The sequence below is a fragment of the Vanessa cardui genome, chromosome 10 (genome assembly GCF_905220365.1).
Source record: "Vanessa cardui chromosome 10, ilVanCard2.1, whole genome shotgun sequence".
Taxonomy (NCBI): Eukaryota; Metazoa; Arthropoda; class Insecta; order Lepidoptera; family Nymphalidae; genus Vanessa; species Vanessa cardui.
Genome location: NC_061132.1, coordinates 7,434,125 through 7,449,498, shown reverse-complemented (window position 1 = coordinate 7,449,498; position 15,374 = coordinate 7,434,125). Strand labels below are relative to the sequence as shown.

At 32.0% G+C, this 15,374-nt stretch overlaps 1 protein-coding gene across 1 annotated transcript in view; it reads left to right on the top strand.

The window, feature by feature from the left end:
• The window catches only part of LOC124532908, a 104,442-nt gene that overhangs the window by 74,718 nt on the left and 14,350 nt on the right, over positions 1-15,374 (top strand). The window contains exon 2 of the mRNA XM_047108024.1: positions 13,003-13,958. Within this exon, the coding sequence (XP_046963980.1) occupies positions 13,010-13,958 (949 nt within the window). The 5' untranslated portion in view covers positions 13,003-13,009. The remainder of the gene's footprint in view (positions 1-13,002; positions 13,959-15,374) is intronic.

Genomic DNA, 15,374 nt, shown 5'->3' with positions numbered 1-15,374 from the left:
CTTCTTAAGAAATGTGAGTTTTTTCAGACAAAGGCGTTACCAAGTAATAAAAACAATGTTACGTGAAAAAACATATTGGTAGATGCAAAATAAATTTAAAAAAAAAACAAACCTATACGAAATTTAAATAATATTAATAAAGAGTAAACATAAAGATACTAATGTAAAGGACACGTTAGGACCAAAATGTCTCACCATCATGATATTTAAAATTACTGAACAGATTTCGATGCGAATTTTTTTAAATAGATAGAGTGATTCGAGAGGTAGGTTTTTTGTATACAATACATGGACAATATAGTAATGAAAAAAATAAATGAAACAATGATAATTTTAGAAGATTCTAATGTCATGTTGTAAATAAACAAATACCGTAGTATATTTAGTATCAGCATTGCACTCGTGCGAAGCCGGGGCGGATCGCTAGTATTTGACAAAGGTCAACCTTAATCAAAATAATACAACTTCCGTAAATGCACAAAGTACCGCTATCGAGAAAATAAGAAAAAACTTTAAATGCGTAGATGTATTGAAATATAATGTTATGTCTCCGTTAGAGCAGGATAGCGTATTCATTAACAAGTGCAAGACAAGGATGCAAGATTGTATGACGTCTGTCAAAATATTTATCGAACGTGTCATTGTCAATTTAATAATTGTCAGGCTTATTTTTTTCGTGTTCTGATATTATTCATTGTGCTTCAAAAGTCTATTGTAGTTTTTTTATACAAATAAGTTAAAATAATATTATATTATAGTTAATATAGCGTGTAAAATGAACATAAAATAAATTTTATTCTATTTGTAAGTATATACTTAGCATTGAACTGATGACCGCAATATTAAGAGTCCATACAAGTTGTTAGTAATTCTCTACCATTAAACATAAAAAAATATTCAGTGGACAACGTACAGTATTTTCTTCCTTATGTACTTCATACAGTTTATATATTATGTAAATAATACTATAAGTTAAAGTCAGATTAACTTATTCTACTTAAATCTCAGCGCCCATTGGTCGCATATGACGTCATCTACAATCAACCAAAGACATGTCAGATTAGAGCAAAAATAGTAGAAAACTGACGTTTAATCGCATTTGTAGAAAATTAGCAATTTTGACAAAACGAATTATTTTTTTGTACATTTTTAGAGTACCTTTCGAAAAATATAAGTTTTGTTTTCTTTATTTTAAATTCTATAGTAATGTTCCCAGCTAAATTTATATGTCATAAATCAGGGCCGTAGCCAGGATTTCATTTCGGGGGGGGTTCGTGCTCCAGGAAAAAAAGTAACAGGTTTTTTTTTAAAGTAAGCATAAGTAGGTATATTAAAATTAGACATAATTTATACACATTTATTTGAAAGACAACCGATGGCTTATTTTATGTTATAGGGGGCAAACGAGCATGAGGCTCACCTGATGGAAAGTGATATTATCGCCCATGGACATCTGTGGGGCTTTCAGGTACGTTACCGGCATTTAAGGAAGGAGTACGCTCTTTTTTTTAAGGTTCCGAAGTCGTATCGGTTTGAAAAAAGCGTCGGCGAATGCTATTGCAACAGAGTGGTTGTGCAAGGTAGAAAATGTCTTAAAAATGTTGTAGTTTTTTGAACATTAAGTTGGTGCGGGTGAAACTTAGAAATTTAACGAGTTGTCCGAAGGTGAAATTCGGCAGCCGGGATTAATCCAAACAATGCGTCCGAACATTTTCCGTGAAATATTCGAAAGTAGAAGATGCAGAGTGATCTAACATCTGTACGCAAAGGTAAAGGATCAAGCAGGTCGAAAAGGGCTTGATCGTCGATAATTCGAGCCGCTCTGCGTTGGATACTGACAAATGGAAGAAGCTGGTACTGGGGAGCACCCGCCCAGAGTTGTGAACAATATTCCATGTGGGGTTCAATTTGCGCCTTGTCTAATAGTTTTAGGCGATGGGCCGGCGTGAAATACTGTCATGGCTTGCTGAGCACACCGAGCTTTTTTGATGCCAATTTGGCTTTGCGTTCCAATTGACTGCGGAACTGAACGAGGCTCGAAATATCCACGTCAAGTATTCCAATACTAGCTGTGGCGGCTATTGGAATCTTCTGAAATCGTGGAGATACGAGAAATGGTAATTTTTAACAGCTAACGCGCAAACTTGCCTCTTTTTGTGGTTGAAGTGGACTAATTTTAGCCAGGGGATCCGAGACTACTAAGTGAGCCTAAGGGACTACTAAGGGAGAGTACTTCCCCGCCATCAGATATTTTAATGGCAAAATAGCAATCATATATGGCCTAGGTTAGTTTTTTCAGTTAGAGACTTTGTTTAATGAAGACTCGATTTCAGTAAGCCTCGGTAAGCCCGTTGGAAGGCAGCTTCGAAAGAAGCGCTTTGTGTCATACGCTATCAAAGACCTTCGCTATGTCCAGACTGGCTGGCAATGCCTCCCACTTGCTCTCAACTACTTCCACCCATCTATGACTAAGGTAATCTAGAAGATCACTGGCTGAACGACCCCGATGGAAACGAAACAAGGAGGTGATGGCTATTGGCCTATAAACGGACGGGTTTAGGCGGTTGCTCTTTTTAGGGATAGGATGCACCAAAGTAGTCTTCCAGGAGTTCGGCTGCTTTCGTAGTCGGCGACTTTTCGGTAAAGAGCGCCGACTATCTATTTTTTAATAATATAGTATGAATATTCTCAATAAAATATACAGGGTTATTCGTAATTTAACGTATATCCGTTAGTTGATAGGGGTGACTATTTGGACTATTGAGGAGGATTTCACATGAGGATATTTTTGTAAACTTTTTCACTCCAATGAACATGTCATTATGATAGTAATCCCTTCTTGATCAAATGTAGCTTCTAATGGTTCAGAGTTATAAATATTCCAAATAAGACGCGACTCCTGAATACGTATTAAGCTCAAATTTATAAAAAATAAATTTCCTTTCAGAGACTTCTTCGTGAGAATAGTAAGGATAAAATTCTGCATTATACACTGTAGAACATGCTGTGTGTGCTGTGCTCTTTTATAGAGAGTTTCTCGGATTCGATTATTAATACTTTATTTAAGCTATATTACAAAATGTCTTATTTATAACTTAGCTATTGAACTGTATCTGTTCTTAAATTTTATTTCAAATTTGTATTTAGTAAGTAAGTTTTTTTTCATTGGTTGTTATTTTTAGTTAATTTTGAGGGAATTTTAAAGAGCGACCTTATTCGAATTCGTTCATGTTCGACATCGAATGTCCACCAGCGTCCTTTCTGATCATTTTATTTCGATTGATTTGAAATAATTTCCTTCTTTTTATAAATTTTTGGATAGCTAAGAAAACGGTTATGTTTTTAAAATAATCTGCAGGCCAAGATTTATTATAATGATTTGTTAGTTTTTAAGCCATTTTTGCGGAAAAAAATTCAAAACAATATTGAAATAATTTCGTTCTCCGTGTCGCATTTTTAAATTTAGACCGATAATTATTGTTTAAATATTGACAAATATCCAGTGTTTAATCGTTTTTATAAAACAAAAGAAAAAAATAGATTTTAATTCATACTTTTTTAAATAAATTGAAAAAAGCAAAAAAACATGATAACTCAAAAATGGTTCACTTTTGGATTATGCATATGGGGGTTAAAATTATTTCAAGTAGTCACCCCTATCACCTTCTTCCGGATATACTTCGAATTACCAATACCCTGTACATAGAATGTATCAGAAATTTTACAATCTGTCTTACACATTTCAAAATGTAATGGCACTCTGTAAAAGGTTTATCTTCCTTAGTATCTAAAATTACTAACGTGACATTATGACATCAAAAATTAGTATCTCAATAAAATGTGAATAAGGGTATGATTATTATTGCCTCTAATCTTTGCGGAAATGATTCATTTTGTTTAGATTTAATGTCGTATCTAGACAAAACGGCTTAATGTTCTGAAGAAATCGATAAATACTTACTTACTTACTTAATTGTTTAATTAGCGCAAAATATTTTTTTGATAATACGATAGCGGTTAGCGAAAAAATTTCGGGGGGGGTTTGAACCCCCAAAACCCCCGCCTGCCTACGGCCATGTCATAAATAATAAAGGTCATAAACGAATAAGTATGAGAAACTAAATTAAATATACATATATATATATATATATATATATATATATATATATATATATATAATAGAACACTATGGCACCGCTTCGCTTTTGAGATATACAAAAATAATTATAATTTTTATGTCATAAAAATAAAATAAAAATAACGATATTCCATTTTCAAAATTAAAAAAAAATAAGATATATTTTTTATAACATGGAAACAGAGCTATCATGTGAAAGTTGTCTGTCAATCGGATTAGTAATTCGAAAATCACATAAAACTTTCTTATTTATGCATGTATATGCATGAAATGGGGGGCAAAATCATTTCGATTATGACGAAAACGTTTTATATTTAAAGTCTATACATTTATTGCAATAACCAAGCAATAATCCGAAACGGTGACCGAGTTTGAATGTTCACGATTCAATTTTAAAATATACTTCAATAACAATGGATTGGATTTGTTTTGAAATATTTGTTACTACATAATGGCGGGAAAATTTTGAATGAAGTTTGGAATACAGATAATTCATACCTGTCACTACCAAACATGCGAGCAAAACCGTAGCGGGATGAATATTGTAAATCACTATCCAATACATAATCAAAAACGAAAGTTTAAAAAAAAAATTACGTACCACATCTAAAACAATTGTCTTGGCTAATCTAAAAGATAAAAAAAAAAAAAATAAATCACTATCCAATACATTATCAAAAAGTAAAGTTTAAAAAAAAATTACGTACTACATCTAAAACAATTGACTCGGCTAATCTAAAACATAAAAAAAAATCACTATCCAATACATTATAAAAACTAAAATAAAAGAAAACGTACTACATCTAAAACAATTGTCTTGGCTAATCTCAAAGATAAAAAAAAACAAAAATAAAAATTCATATCACGATCGACAATGACGCAAAAAAATTGAGGAAACCAGCTATGTAGGAAACTTCAAATCTTTTACCTTGATATGGTCTTTTTCCTCAGGCTTTCTGTTCAGGCTACTGTTAAGGTTATATTAAACAAATATTCCATTAGAAAAGTCTCTTAATTTTTTTCTTAGCATAATATCATGAATACAAACGAATTCATATCTCACCGTAAAGAATGCTATTCGAATACGAAATTGCAAATCGAGTTTCATTAATAATCTGTATTTGCATAGAATTGGCCTTGATCTTCTTGATTGGGCAAATTAAAATTCCTTTTCAATATTAATTTATCCGTGTCCGTTTAATTATTTTATTTAAATTAAATCAGATTTTTAAATTAATTGATTTATTGGCGGAAATAGGAAATTGAGTGAAAACATTTTTCGGTCTTGTGTCAAAAGTTTTATGTTTATAAAAGCGTATTAATACAAATATTATTACCCGATCAATTACAATATCAATTTAAAAGTTCAGTTCGTTTTTTTGCCATTTGAAAAAATATATATAAAAGAAAAACGTCCAGTATGCAATAACATACGTTACGTTTATAAAAAAAATATATGTATTTTTTAAATAAGTATAAATGTATTACAATATAAAAACTTTTTAATCATTCGAAAATACTTTCATTAAATATAATTATTATAAAACGGACTGATTAAATTAGGTGAAACCGGTTTTGAGCATTTATTAATAGCATTAGTCTAGACTAGACACTCAACTCTCCAAATATATTTACGGCAGAAGCGTGGAATATCACCTTTGCCGAATTATCATAAAAAAACTCGCTAAACAATAGTCATTTTTGTTAATTCGGCCGATATAATAGAGCTTGTGTATTTTTTTTAAACTTGGCGCAAAGTATTTTTTGAATAAAGGCTATTGGGTCTTTCAGTTTATGATAAGTTAATTGATGACTCTGAGTTCAAACCACGTTGCAACAACACTGCAAGCAAGAGTAAAGTATGTGATGTTTTCCAATATTTATTAATTGATTATTTCTTGCATTACACTACTACACTCCCGTTTAATATCAAAACAAACGTAAAACATTAGCTTTCATTTTCAGCAGTTTGTATACTTCTTGTAGATTAAAAATTCAGGCATTTAAGAAAAAAAGTTTTATATACGTAGTAATGAGTATTAAATTCGTATCAAACCGTTCCAATCATTATCGCTAGACAATAAAGGTCAAAATCGTTTGACTCAATTGAAGATGTATTTTAGTTTTTACACAATGTGTTTTGTTAATGTGTTCACAATTTAAGTATGAAACTCCCAGAGATAGCCGAGAAAGTTAAGTAGATCCAGCCATTATTTTGTGTAAGATAACAAGCAATTGCTTTTTTTTTAAATGCGCATATATAAATTGTGCTGCAAAAAAGGTATATAGGAAATTAAAAGGTATTAGGTTAATAGAACGGAATTACTTTTGAAAATAAACATAGGTATACTTTTAATCGAATTTTCAGTTTCATTTTGAGCTCTCTTCAAAAGACATAAGTAATGTACCGCTTTTTATGTAATTTTTAAATTAAATTTCAGTGATATTCATTATTCCAATCGTTTCATATAAAGTGTTTTCCAAATTCAGAAATACTGCTACCAACCTTTGAACACGGTCCTATTTCAAAAGTAGTTATTTTGAAATAAATAATACCTATACTATACGATTTTATATAAAGAGGTTTTATATAAAATCCATATTAATATAGAAGTTACATTTGTCTGTAAAATTGCTGTAAAATACATTGTCATATATTTATGTCGCAAGCAACTAGTTAAAACTTACCTTTTGATTAACTGGCTAGTTTATTATAGGTAACCGTTAAACCAGCGGCTTGAATGACATCAGACAAACACGTTACAATAATCTTACATAAATTATACTGTTTTAAAAATAGAATATAAATTATGAAGAATAAAAAAAATATAATACTTTTGTAAAATAGATGTTACATCATACCAACGTTTATTTTAGCAGATTTTGTTAACGATTTTTTAAAGTACGAGGTCCATTTTTTTAATGGGTAGAAATTGAAGACGATCCATAACACGTGCAAGCAAAGCAGCTGTCAACAATTAAGTGAACATACAAAATGGCCGAGCTTGTCGGCATAAATGAGACTTGAGTACCAACATAAAGCCACAAGAAGATCGAAATTCGAATATACGTAACCCGCGAAAATTCAAAATCCGCGACACTTTTTGAACACACCTCGTAGTCGTGATGCCACCACCGTTTGGCCTTATATATCACTAGTAGTCGCCCGCGGATTCGCTCGTGTTTTTAGGTTGTTAGTTGCCATATGTTAGACAAAAAGTAGCCTATGTCCTTTATTGGAGTTTGCTTTATACCAAATTTCATCAAATTCGGTTCAGCTGTTTGGTCGTGAAAGAGCGAGAGACAGACAGACAGAGTTACTTTTACATTTATAATATTAATATACTATATTGCGGGAAAAGTCGCAGTGCTAAACGACCTGACACTTTTCTCTTTAAACAAACGCCCAGTGGGTGTGAGATTACCGCACTGTTTGTTTTTAAACGAAATTCCCGTATTTCTTTAAACAGGAGTTATTTATTTAAGCGATATTATTTCAAATTAATAAGCAATCGTTTCTGAGTTACGTCTAACGAGTTTTAATCGTTAATACGTCACACACGAATTCCAAATTCAAATTTAATAGGCACGCTTTTTAATTACACATCGAACATTTTTACCGCACATAAGTAAAGAGTTTGTTTAATACAGTAAATGTACAGTCGGGGTGAGAAAAGGTTCATCACCTTAAGATCTATTTTCGTGTGCTCAGTATGAGCGATAATCTGCTTTACCGATCGAGAATGACATATTGCGTCGCAATGATTTGATGTGCGGATTCAAAAGGTAGTAAGAGTTTAAGACTTGATAAAGGAATTAATTTGAAAACTGACGAAGGTTTTCTTCTGTATATTGGTGTAATTGTGCGCTACCGGAACCACAGATCAAGAAAAATAATAAAATAGATAAATATAGTTTTATGATAAAGGACTAATAAAACATAAGACATCAAGGTTGACCCACATATGATCGTTCCATATATGTAGCTCTGAATCCAAGGCGAGGCGACTTTTATATTTATAAACTCGGAAGAGCTTTTTAATGGACTGAACTCGCCATTTTTGCTATTGACCTAGCAGTGACCTATCATTTGATTATATCAGACCATATTTTCTCAATAAAACCTTCTTTTTTTTATAAAGTTCTAATGATTGTTGATTTTTAAAACATATGGCATAGGTAGCGTTCTTTTTTTAAAAGATTTTTTTTTAATTTCATAGTTAAGAGTATCGTTACAACAGGTTCAATCAAATTTAAAAGGTCGTAAATAAAAAATTATATTAGATTAAATACTGTCAGTTTATAAATATTATAAAATTTGTACAACATCACATACATTACTCTTATCCCAATGTAAGTAGCTACAACATAAAAACTAATGATTTTTCTCTTCATCGAACCCGGAACCTCGGGAGCAGCGTACCCATGAAAATCGGTGTACATACTACTCGACCGCGGAGGTCGTCACTGAGAATAGGTCAGTTAATTAAAACGATGAGACGACATTTTATGATTCACAAGTCCTCATTACAATATCGTGGTCGAATAAGACCATTATGCATATCTACGGGTCCCAAGAACAAAATCTTATGGAAAAATAAGACAAAATCGACTTTATTGTTAATTATTAACCTGTATAACATTAACTACACGGTAGCGTGTTTGATTGTTTGATTTGATTGAATGACCTTTGATCAAAAATCCTTCGAAATTTATTCATCAAACGAAATTATTCATAAACGTAGTTTTACAAAACTTTAAGCCATCACACTGTAAAGTAGGAATTTCGCAGATACGATTTTGTTCTTGGGACCCGTCGATATGTCCTTAAAAGGAACTGACGTTTCCTAGCAGCGAGAAATACATGAGCAATTTTCGATACTCAATATACTTCATTAATATATTTCTAACTTCATTTAGTATCTTTAAATTAAATTACCTTATTTCATTAAGTTATCCTCTATGATGTAAACATTTACATCATCAACAGCCTATAAACTTCCCACGGCTGGGCTAAGGCCTCCTTTCTTTGAGGAGAAGGTTTGGATCGTATTCCGCCACCCTGTTCCAATGCATTTTGGTGGAATACACATGTGGCAGAATTTCTATGAAATTAGACACATGCAGGTTTCATCACCGCCGCACGAATTTTCCTTCACCGTCGTGTACGATCGGAATTATAAACACAAATAAGGCATATGAATATTCAGCGGTACTTGCTTGGGTTTGAACCCGCAATCATCGGTTAAGATGTACGCGTTCTGGTCATTAGGCCATTGCGGTACTTAAGATTTACACCTAAGGGCGAATAAGTGTAAATTAAAAAAAAACACAGCTGCAAATCCAAAGAGAAGAGACAAACAAATGTTTATTTGTGTAATTATAATGCTATCTAAATTATTATGTCAAATCGTAATCGTAATTATCCAGAATCGTCACGTAATTATCGTAGTGTTCGTCCCCAGCTTTCTATTTAAAGGTTTAAGAGAACATAAACAGCGATATAATCGTGTGAGAATCATTTGTATGGCGAAAACTGAATGTGTCTGAGAACTGGTGATTGTTGATACGGGAGACAATTGTTTTCATTTGTATTAGAAAGATTCGGATTACAACTTGGAAACCGCGTGATGTGTTTTCGTGTATTAAAAAAAAAATAACGGTGACATAAAGAGTCAGGCCTATTCTATTTTTAAAAATGTTCATTTGATTAAGAACTATTCTTAGATATAGGCTGTATAAGCTTATATACTGTGTGCAAGTCAGTTTGGGTAGGTATCACCTTGTTATTTATTCTACCAAGCAATACTTTGTTGTGTTCCAGTTTTATGTGTGAGTGAGCCAGTGTAAGTGAGCTAGCATAAGGGTCTTTAATAACTAAGTGAGTGAGTGATGATTACATTTTCTTAAAAAAAAAAAACAATTCAATCAGAACATATCATTAAGTTGTGCATTTCTCCGCCTACCTATTTCATAACATAGGTTTTGTGTAATTATTTTAAATTTCTTTCTTATTGATAGTCTAAGAAAGAAATGAAAATTCCCTGAGTTAGACATAATGAGCGAAATTAACTATTACGTTTTAATTTTATTTCATCGTTAGATTTGTGTATAAAAATGCATTTAGATACATGTTTAACTGTTTAGATTTGAAAATAATCAATTTTTCTCATCTCAATTAATTACATTCAGATATATCATCTCTGATAGTTTTAGAGACCGTTTTCATGTATTTGTATTCTACGTTTCTTACGGCCTGGAATATTTTTTCGCAGATAAATAGTTTATGGATTTTGCAAGATTGTAAGCCAATTATATCAATTGTTATAATATTATATATGTATACTTTCTCCTTAAGACGGAGAGGAGGCTTTTGCTCATCTGTGGGATCATTAAAGATTTTTTGTATATAATATTAAAGTAGAATAATTTTGATTTTTTTAACATATTAATGACTTCACAAGCACTCGAGACTCCGTCGGGAATTCTAAGAATGGAGAGGCTTGGAAATAAAAAATGTTTATTTTACAATATCGTGCTTTAGATAGCACGCGATGCCGTGGGTTCAGCGTTGATCTCTTTTCTGTGAGATGATAGAAAGTTAACCTGAGCTTACGCACACTTATTAATATAGTTGTGTTGGTTCGATGTCCCATTTGAAAACGGAAATAGAGAGTGTACCAATATTTTTGAACGCACTATTCTTTGTGCAATTCCTTCTGTATACTAAAAAAGGTCTTAAAATTCAAATTCTGTTTGATTTGAAGCATTAGTTACCCCTTTTTACAAATTCTGCTGCATACTAAAAGACGTCTTGAAATTCAAATTTTATTTAGTTTGAAGCATTAGTTACCCCTTTTTACAATTCCGTCTGCATACTAAAAATGGTCTTAAAATTCAAATTTGTTTGGTTTGAAGTATTAGATACGCCATTTATCAAATACTTCTGCATAGCAAAGAAATGTCTTAAAATTCAAATTTTGTTTGGTCTGAAGTCCAATACGTCATTTTTCTAATTTGCTTTATTTAAATTAGGATATAATATTGCACGGTAAAATTAAATATATATTTTTTCATACGGCCGGTAAATCTATATTTTTATAGAGTTCAAATTATAGATTAATAGGAAAGATTTGAAAAATTGTCAAGGAAAATGTAATTATAAAATATCAATTAATAAATATCAGTACTCTACCGGCACAATTTGCATACACAGTCGGAAGTGATCTAGTTATAACGCTTGTATTTTTATCAATAACACGATCACATCCGGATGGCTGGTACGCGTGTGAAGCGGCGAGCGGAAAACAGTAAAGATAGATAGAATGAATCAGATCTTGAGAATCGATATAAAAAAGATGTCTTTTACCTTTAGTTACACCGGCTCACTCGCCCTTCGAAGCGGAACAAAATAGTGGTGGATATGAAGCTCTGTAACCGTAATTAAAACCGTCGCATATCCGATGGTAAAAAAATATCCGAAATCGTAACTAATCCGATACAAAAAAAGGTTATGTTTATAATATTTTATTCTTGCATATTGTTATACGTAAAGAAAGTAACTGACTATATATTTTGATTACATGTAATCTAAATTATGTCGAACTGTAACTATATAATATTCTCTTTTACAATTTTTAAACAATCTAATATTTATCTTGTATCTGTTCTTATCTAATGTATTGAAACAAAGTTATCCAAAGAATGTCGTATTTCTAACCTTACCTGAGCCGTATAGTATTATTATGAACGTAACCATATCTAGATTCGAAATTACTAACATCTCTGATACTGAGTATTGTTGCTGATTGAGTATTCATTTCATTCATTCATTCAAATAATATCGATAAAATCGCTGTATCGTGTAAGTCAAACCATATCCACTGATGACAATTAATTAGCTCCCGGGTGTCTTATTTCCCAGAGTAACAAGGCACCTGTTATTTAAAAAAAAAGTTTTCTGTGACACTTCTTACGCTTTCTCTTGATTACTCAATTGTTTCTTTCTATTTATATTTTATAACTCATTGCAGGGCTATGTGCAAAACAATGCCACACCAACTGAATCAAAACTTCAATTATGTACTTTTTAATTTGACCAGTTTATAATGTTTAATGGTGGAATTCCTTAACGATCGAGGAAGTGTTATTACATTTTATTAGTGACAGACTTTTAATAACTTTAATTTCGATTGGCATTCTGTATGGAAATATATTTTAAAATAACTTTAATGGCTAGCGACCCGGCTTCGCGCGGTTGCAATGCTGATACTAAATATACTGTAGAATGTCTTACAATTCAAACTTTTTCAGTTATTCTCTACTATATTGGGCATGTAATACACCTATAAATCATTATCTTCAATCACTCTATCCATTTAAAAAAAAAAACGGATCAAAATCCGTTGCGTAGTTTCAAAGATTTAAGAATACATAGGGATATAGGGGCATAGAAAGCGACTTTTATACTATGTAGTGATTATTTATAATAAATACGTGATATGGACAATTTGTAACGCTCAATATTATCAGTCATTAAAATTAAAAAATAAATATAATATAGTCTACTATTCACAAAAATACAATTAACAAACAAACACAATTATATTTAATAAAAATAACAACAACATAAAACAATACTTTAAACATGTAACTCAAATCAATCTTTTTATCCTCTCTGTCTCAACTAATATGGCCTTCGCCTGCCCGGCTGTCAGATATCCTCTTTTTCGCTTAGTTGTATGTCCGGTGACGTTACTTCATTTTCGTTCAACAATAAAATAATTACTAGTGTTACTACAGTAAACGTCATTACATTAAAAAATATAATTGAAAAATAATAATTATGTTTTCTTTGTCCACAGATCAATAATGACGGTTAAGAAAGGAAGCCGAAGTGGCGGCTTAGCTGCAATATTAACACGTCAGAAGCTCCACAATTCCAATCAACAGCTGGACATAACAGCCATTAGTAAATCAAATCACAGTTACAACACCAGCGTCGGCTTCAACGAGAAAGATCAGCTCCAACTAATCACAAAGGATGAAAGCAACGAAGACGAGAAACAAAAGCTGATCAAAGACTACGACACCAAGGCCGGCAAGCAGGAGAACATCTGTATAGACGACATCGCGAACTGTGTAAACATAGACAATTATCCCAACTGTGAAAACACTCTCGTCTTCTACGTTACAAAGAATTCGAACAAAGAGGCGATCGCTCTCAGATTCGAAAACGAACAGGATTTCAAAAGAATTTATTTCACTTATAAATATTTCAAAATGCGAAACAGATTGACGAGGAACAGTTACAGCAGCGATAGCCTTTTCTCGAAAAAGAAAAACGTTGAAACGTACAACAATAGGAACAATGGCGTCGACGATTACAATTTGCTTGATAAAACGCGATCCGAGTTCGATCTGATGCAAACCATCGACAATGACGGTATGACACATATATCAGTGCAACAGAAAGGCTTCAGCGCGCGCTACGATCAACCACTAAGTCTGATCGGATTGAAAAACGAAAGAGATCACGGCGAAATAGATAGCGTTATTTATACAGATATAGATATACCGAGCAAGCCGGAAAAGAAGAGATTATTTCACAAAAAGACAAAAGCACCCCCTCCTCCATTGCAGATTAACAAAGAAACTCCAAAGATACTTAAGGGCGAATTCGTAAGAGTGAACGTCGAAAGATCACCAGACGTAATACCTAAAGATAACAAGCACAATAAAATACCAGATATCCTAATGCTAAGAGATAATAAAACGAAAAAGAACAATCAGAGCAATCTGTGGACCGTTAGCAACAAAGGTAAATTAATTTCTTTATAACTAGTATTAGCGTTAGCAAAACTTACGTAATTCCGTGGAAACTGATCGCAATAAGGAAATAGTGCAGTTGGTTACGTTCGAGGCATTAATTATGACGAGCAATTTGTTTCGACGACGAACATCATCCGGCTTCATCGTTATTTATTATTTAGTTGTTTTACTTGGCCTTAAGTGATGGCCGACTAGTTTGCGAGCCTTCTTATAGAACCATATTTAGGGTTATCGCGGGTTCGACTTTCCTTTTTCGTCTTATTTTCTTTCATGTCAGATACATAAGAATATATGAGTCACCGATTAAAAATATTAATAACGAGCTGTGTCCGCGACCTTGTAAACGTTTGAATATAACAAAAAAAAAATTATTGTAGCCTAAGTTACTCCCTATTATATCAGTTATCTGCCAGTGAAAGTCCCGTCAAAATCGGTTCAGCCGTCCAGAGATTAGCCGGAACAAACAGACAGACAGATAGACAAAAGTTAAAAAAAATGTTATTTTGGTATATGTACCGTGTATACATTCATATGCATTGAGTGAAAAAAGGGCTATTTTAATATTACAAACGGACATTCCAATTTTTATTATATGTATAGATAATAAAATTATTATAGTGTTTTTACCAATCATTATCATTATCTAAAATTTATCACTTATTACAGTGTAGTATAAAGTTTGGGGTTCAAATATAGAACTTGATATACAAAATTTTAATTTTTTAAAAATACAGTTTTTTTATATGAACTAACAAAGTAATAAAACCTTTTTTTGCCAACAAATACTACAATGAATCTCATTTAATTCAAAACATTTGTGTTGTAATTAAATCTTTGTGAGCGAATAATGGTTTGCTACAATTTCCTATATCTAGATATAGTCTGGCGATATGAAAAAACATTACTACAAAGTACGAGAAGTTTCGTTGTAAACGTTTTCGTTCCGTAATAAGACAATTAATTGTTTTAAACGCCTCATATTAGCATGACTAATTAAAAAAGTCGATGCGGTATCAAGCCTGGGAAGTCCTTTAAGTATACTTATTGATGTTCTATATAATCTGTGGAAAAATTGAAATTTAAAATTAGAATTGAAAGAAAGTCAAAATAATCTTCGTTGGTAGTAAGCTTATCATTTTTGGCCTAAGTTTATTAAAAAAGGATTTTTTTTAAATTGAAATGTCATAGGCAGACTAGCTAAGGGCAGGAAGTATTCACCATTGCTCATAAATATTGATAATGTAAGAAATATTAATCATCGTAAAGGCGCCACCAACCTTGGGGACTAACATGTTATGTATTACCTAGTAGCACCAAGTAATGTATTACTAAATAAAAATCTTTTTAATACATGAACGCAATATTAAATAGGTGATATTATTCCTTTTTGATTTACACGATTCAA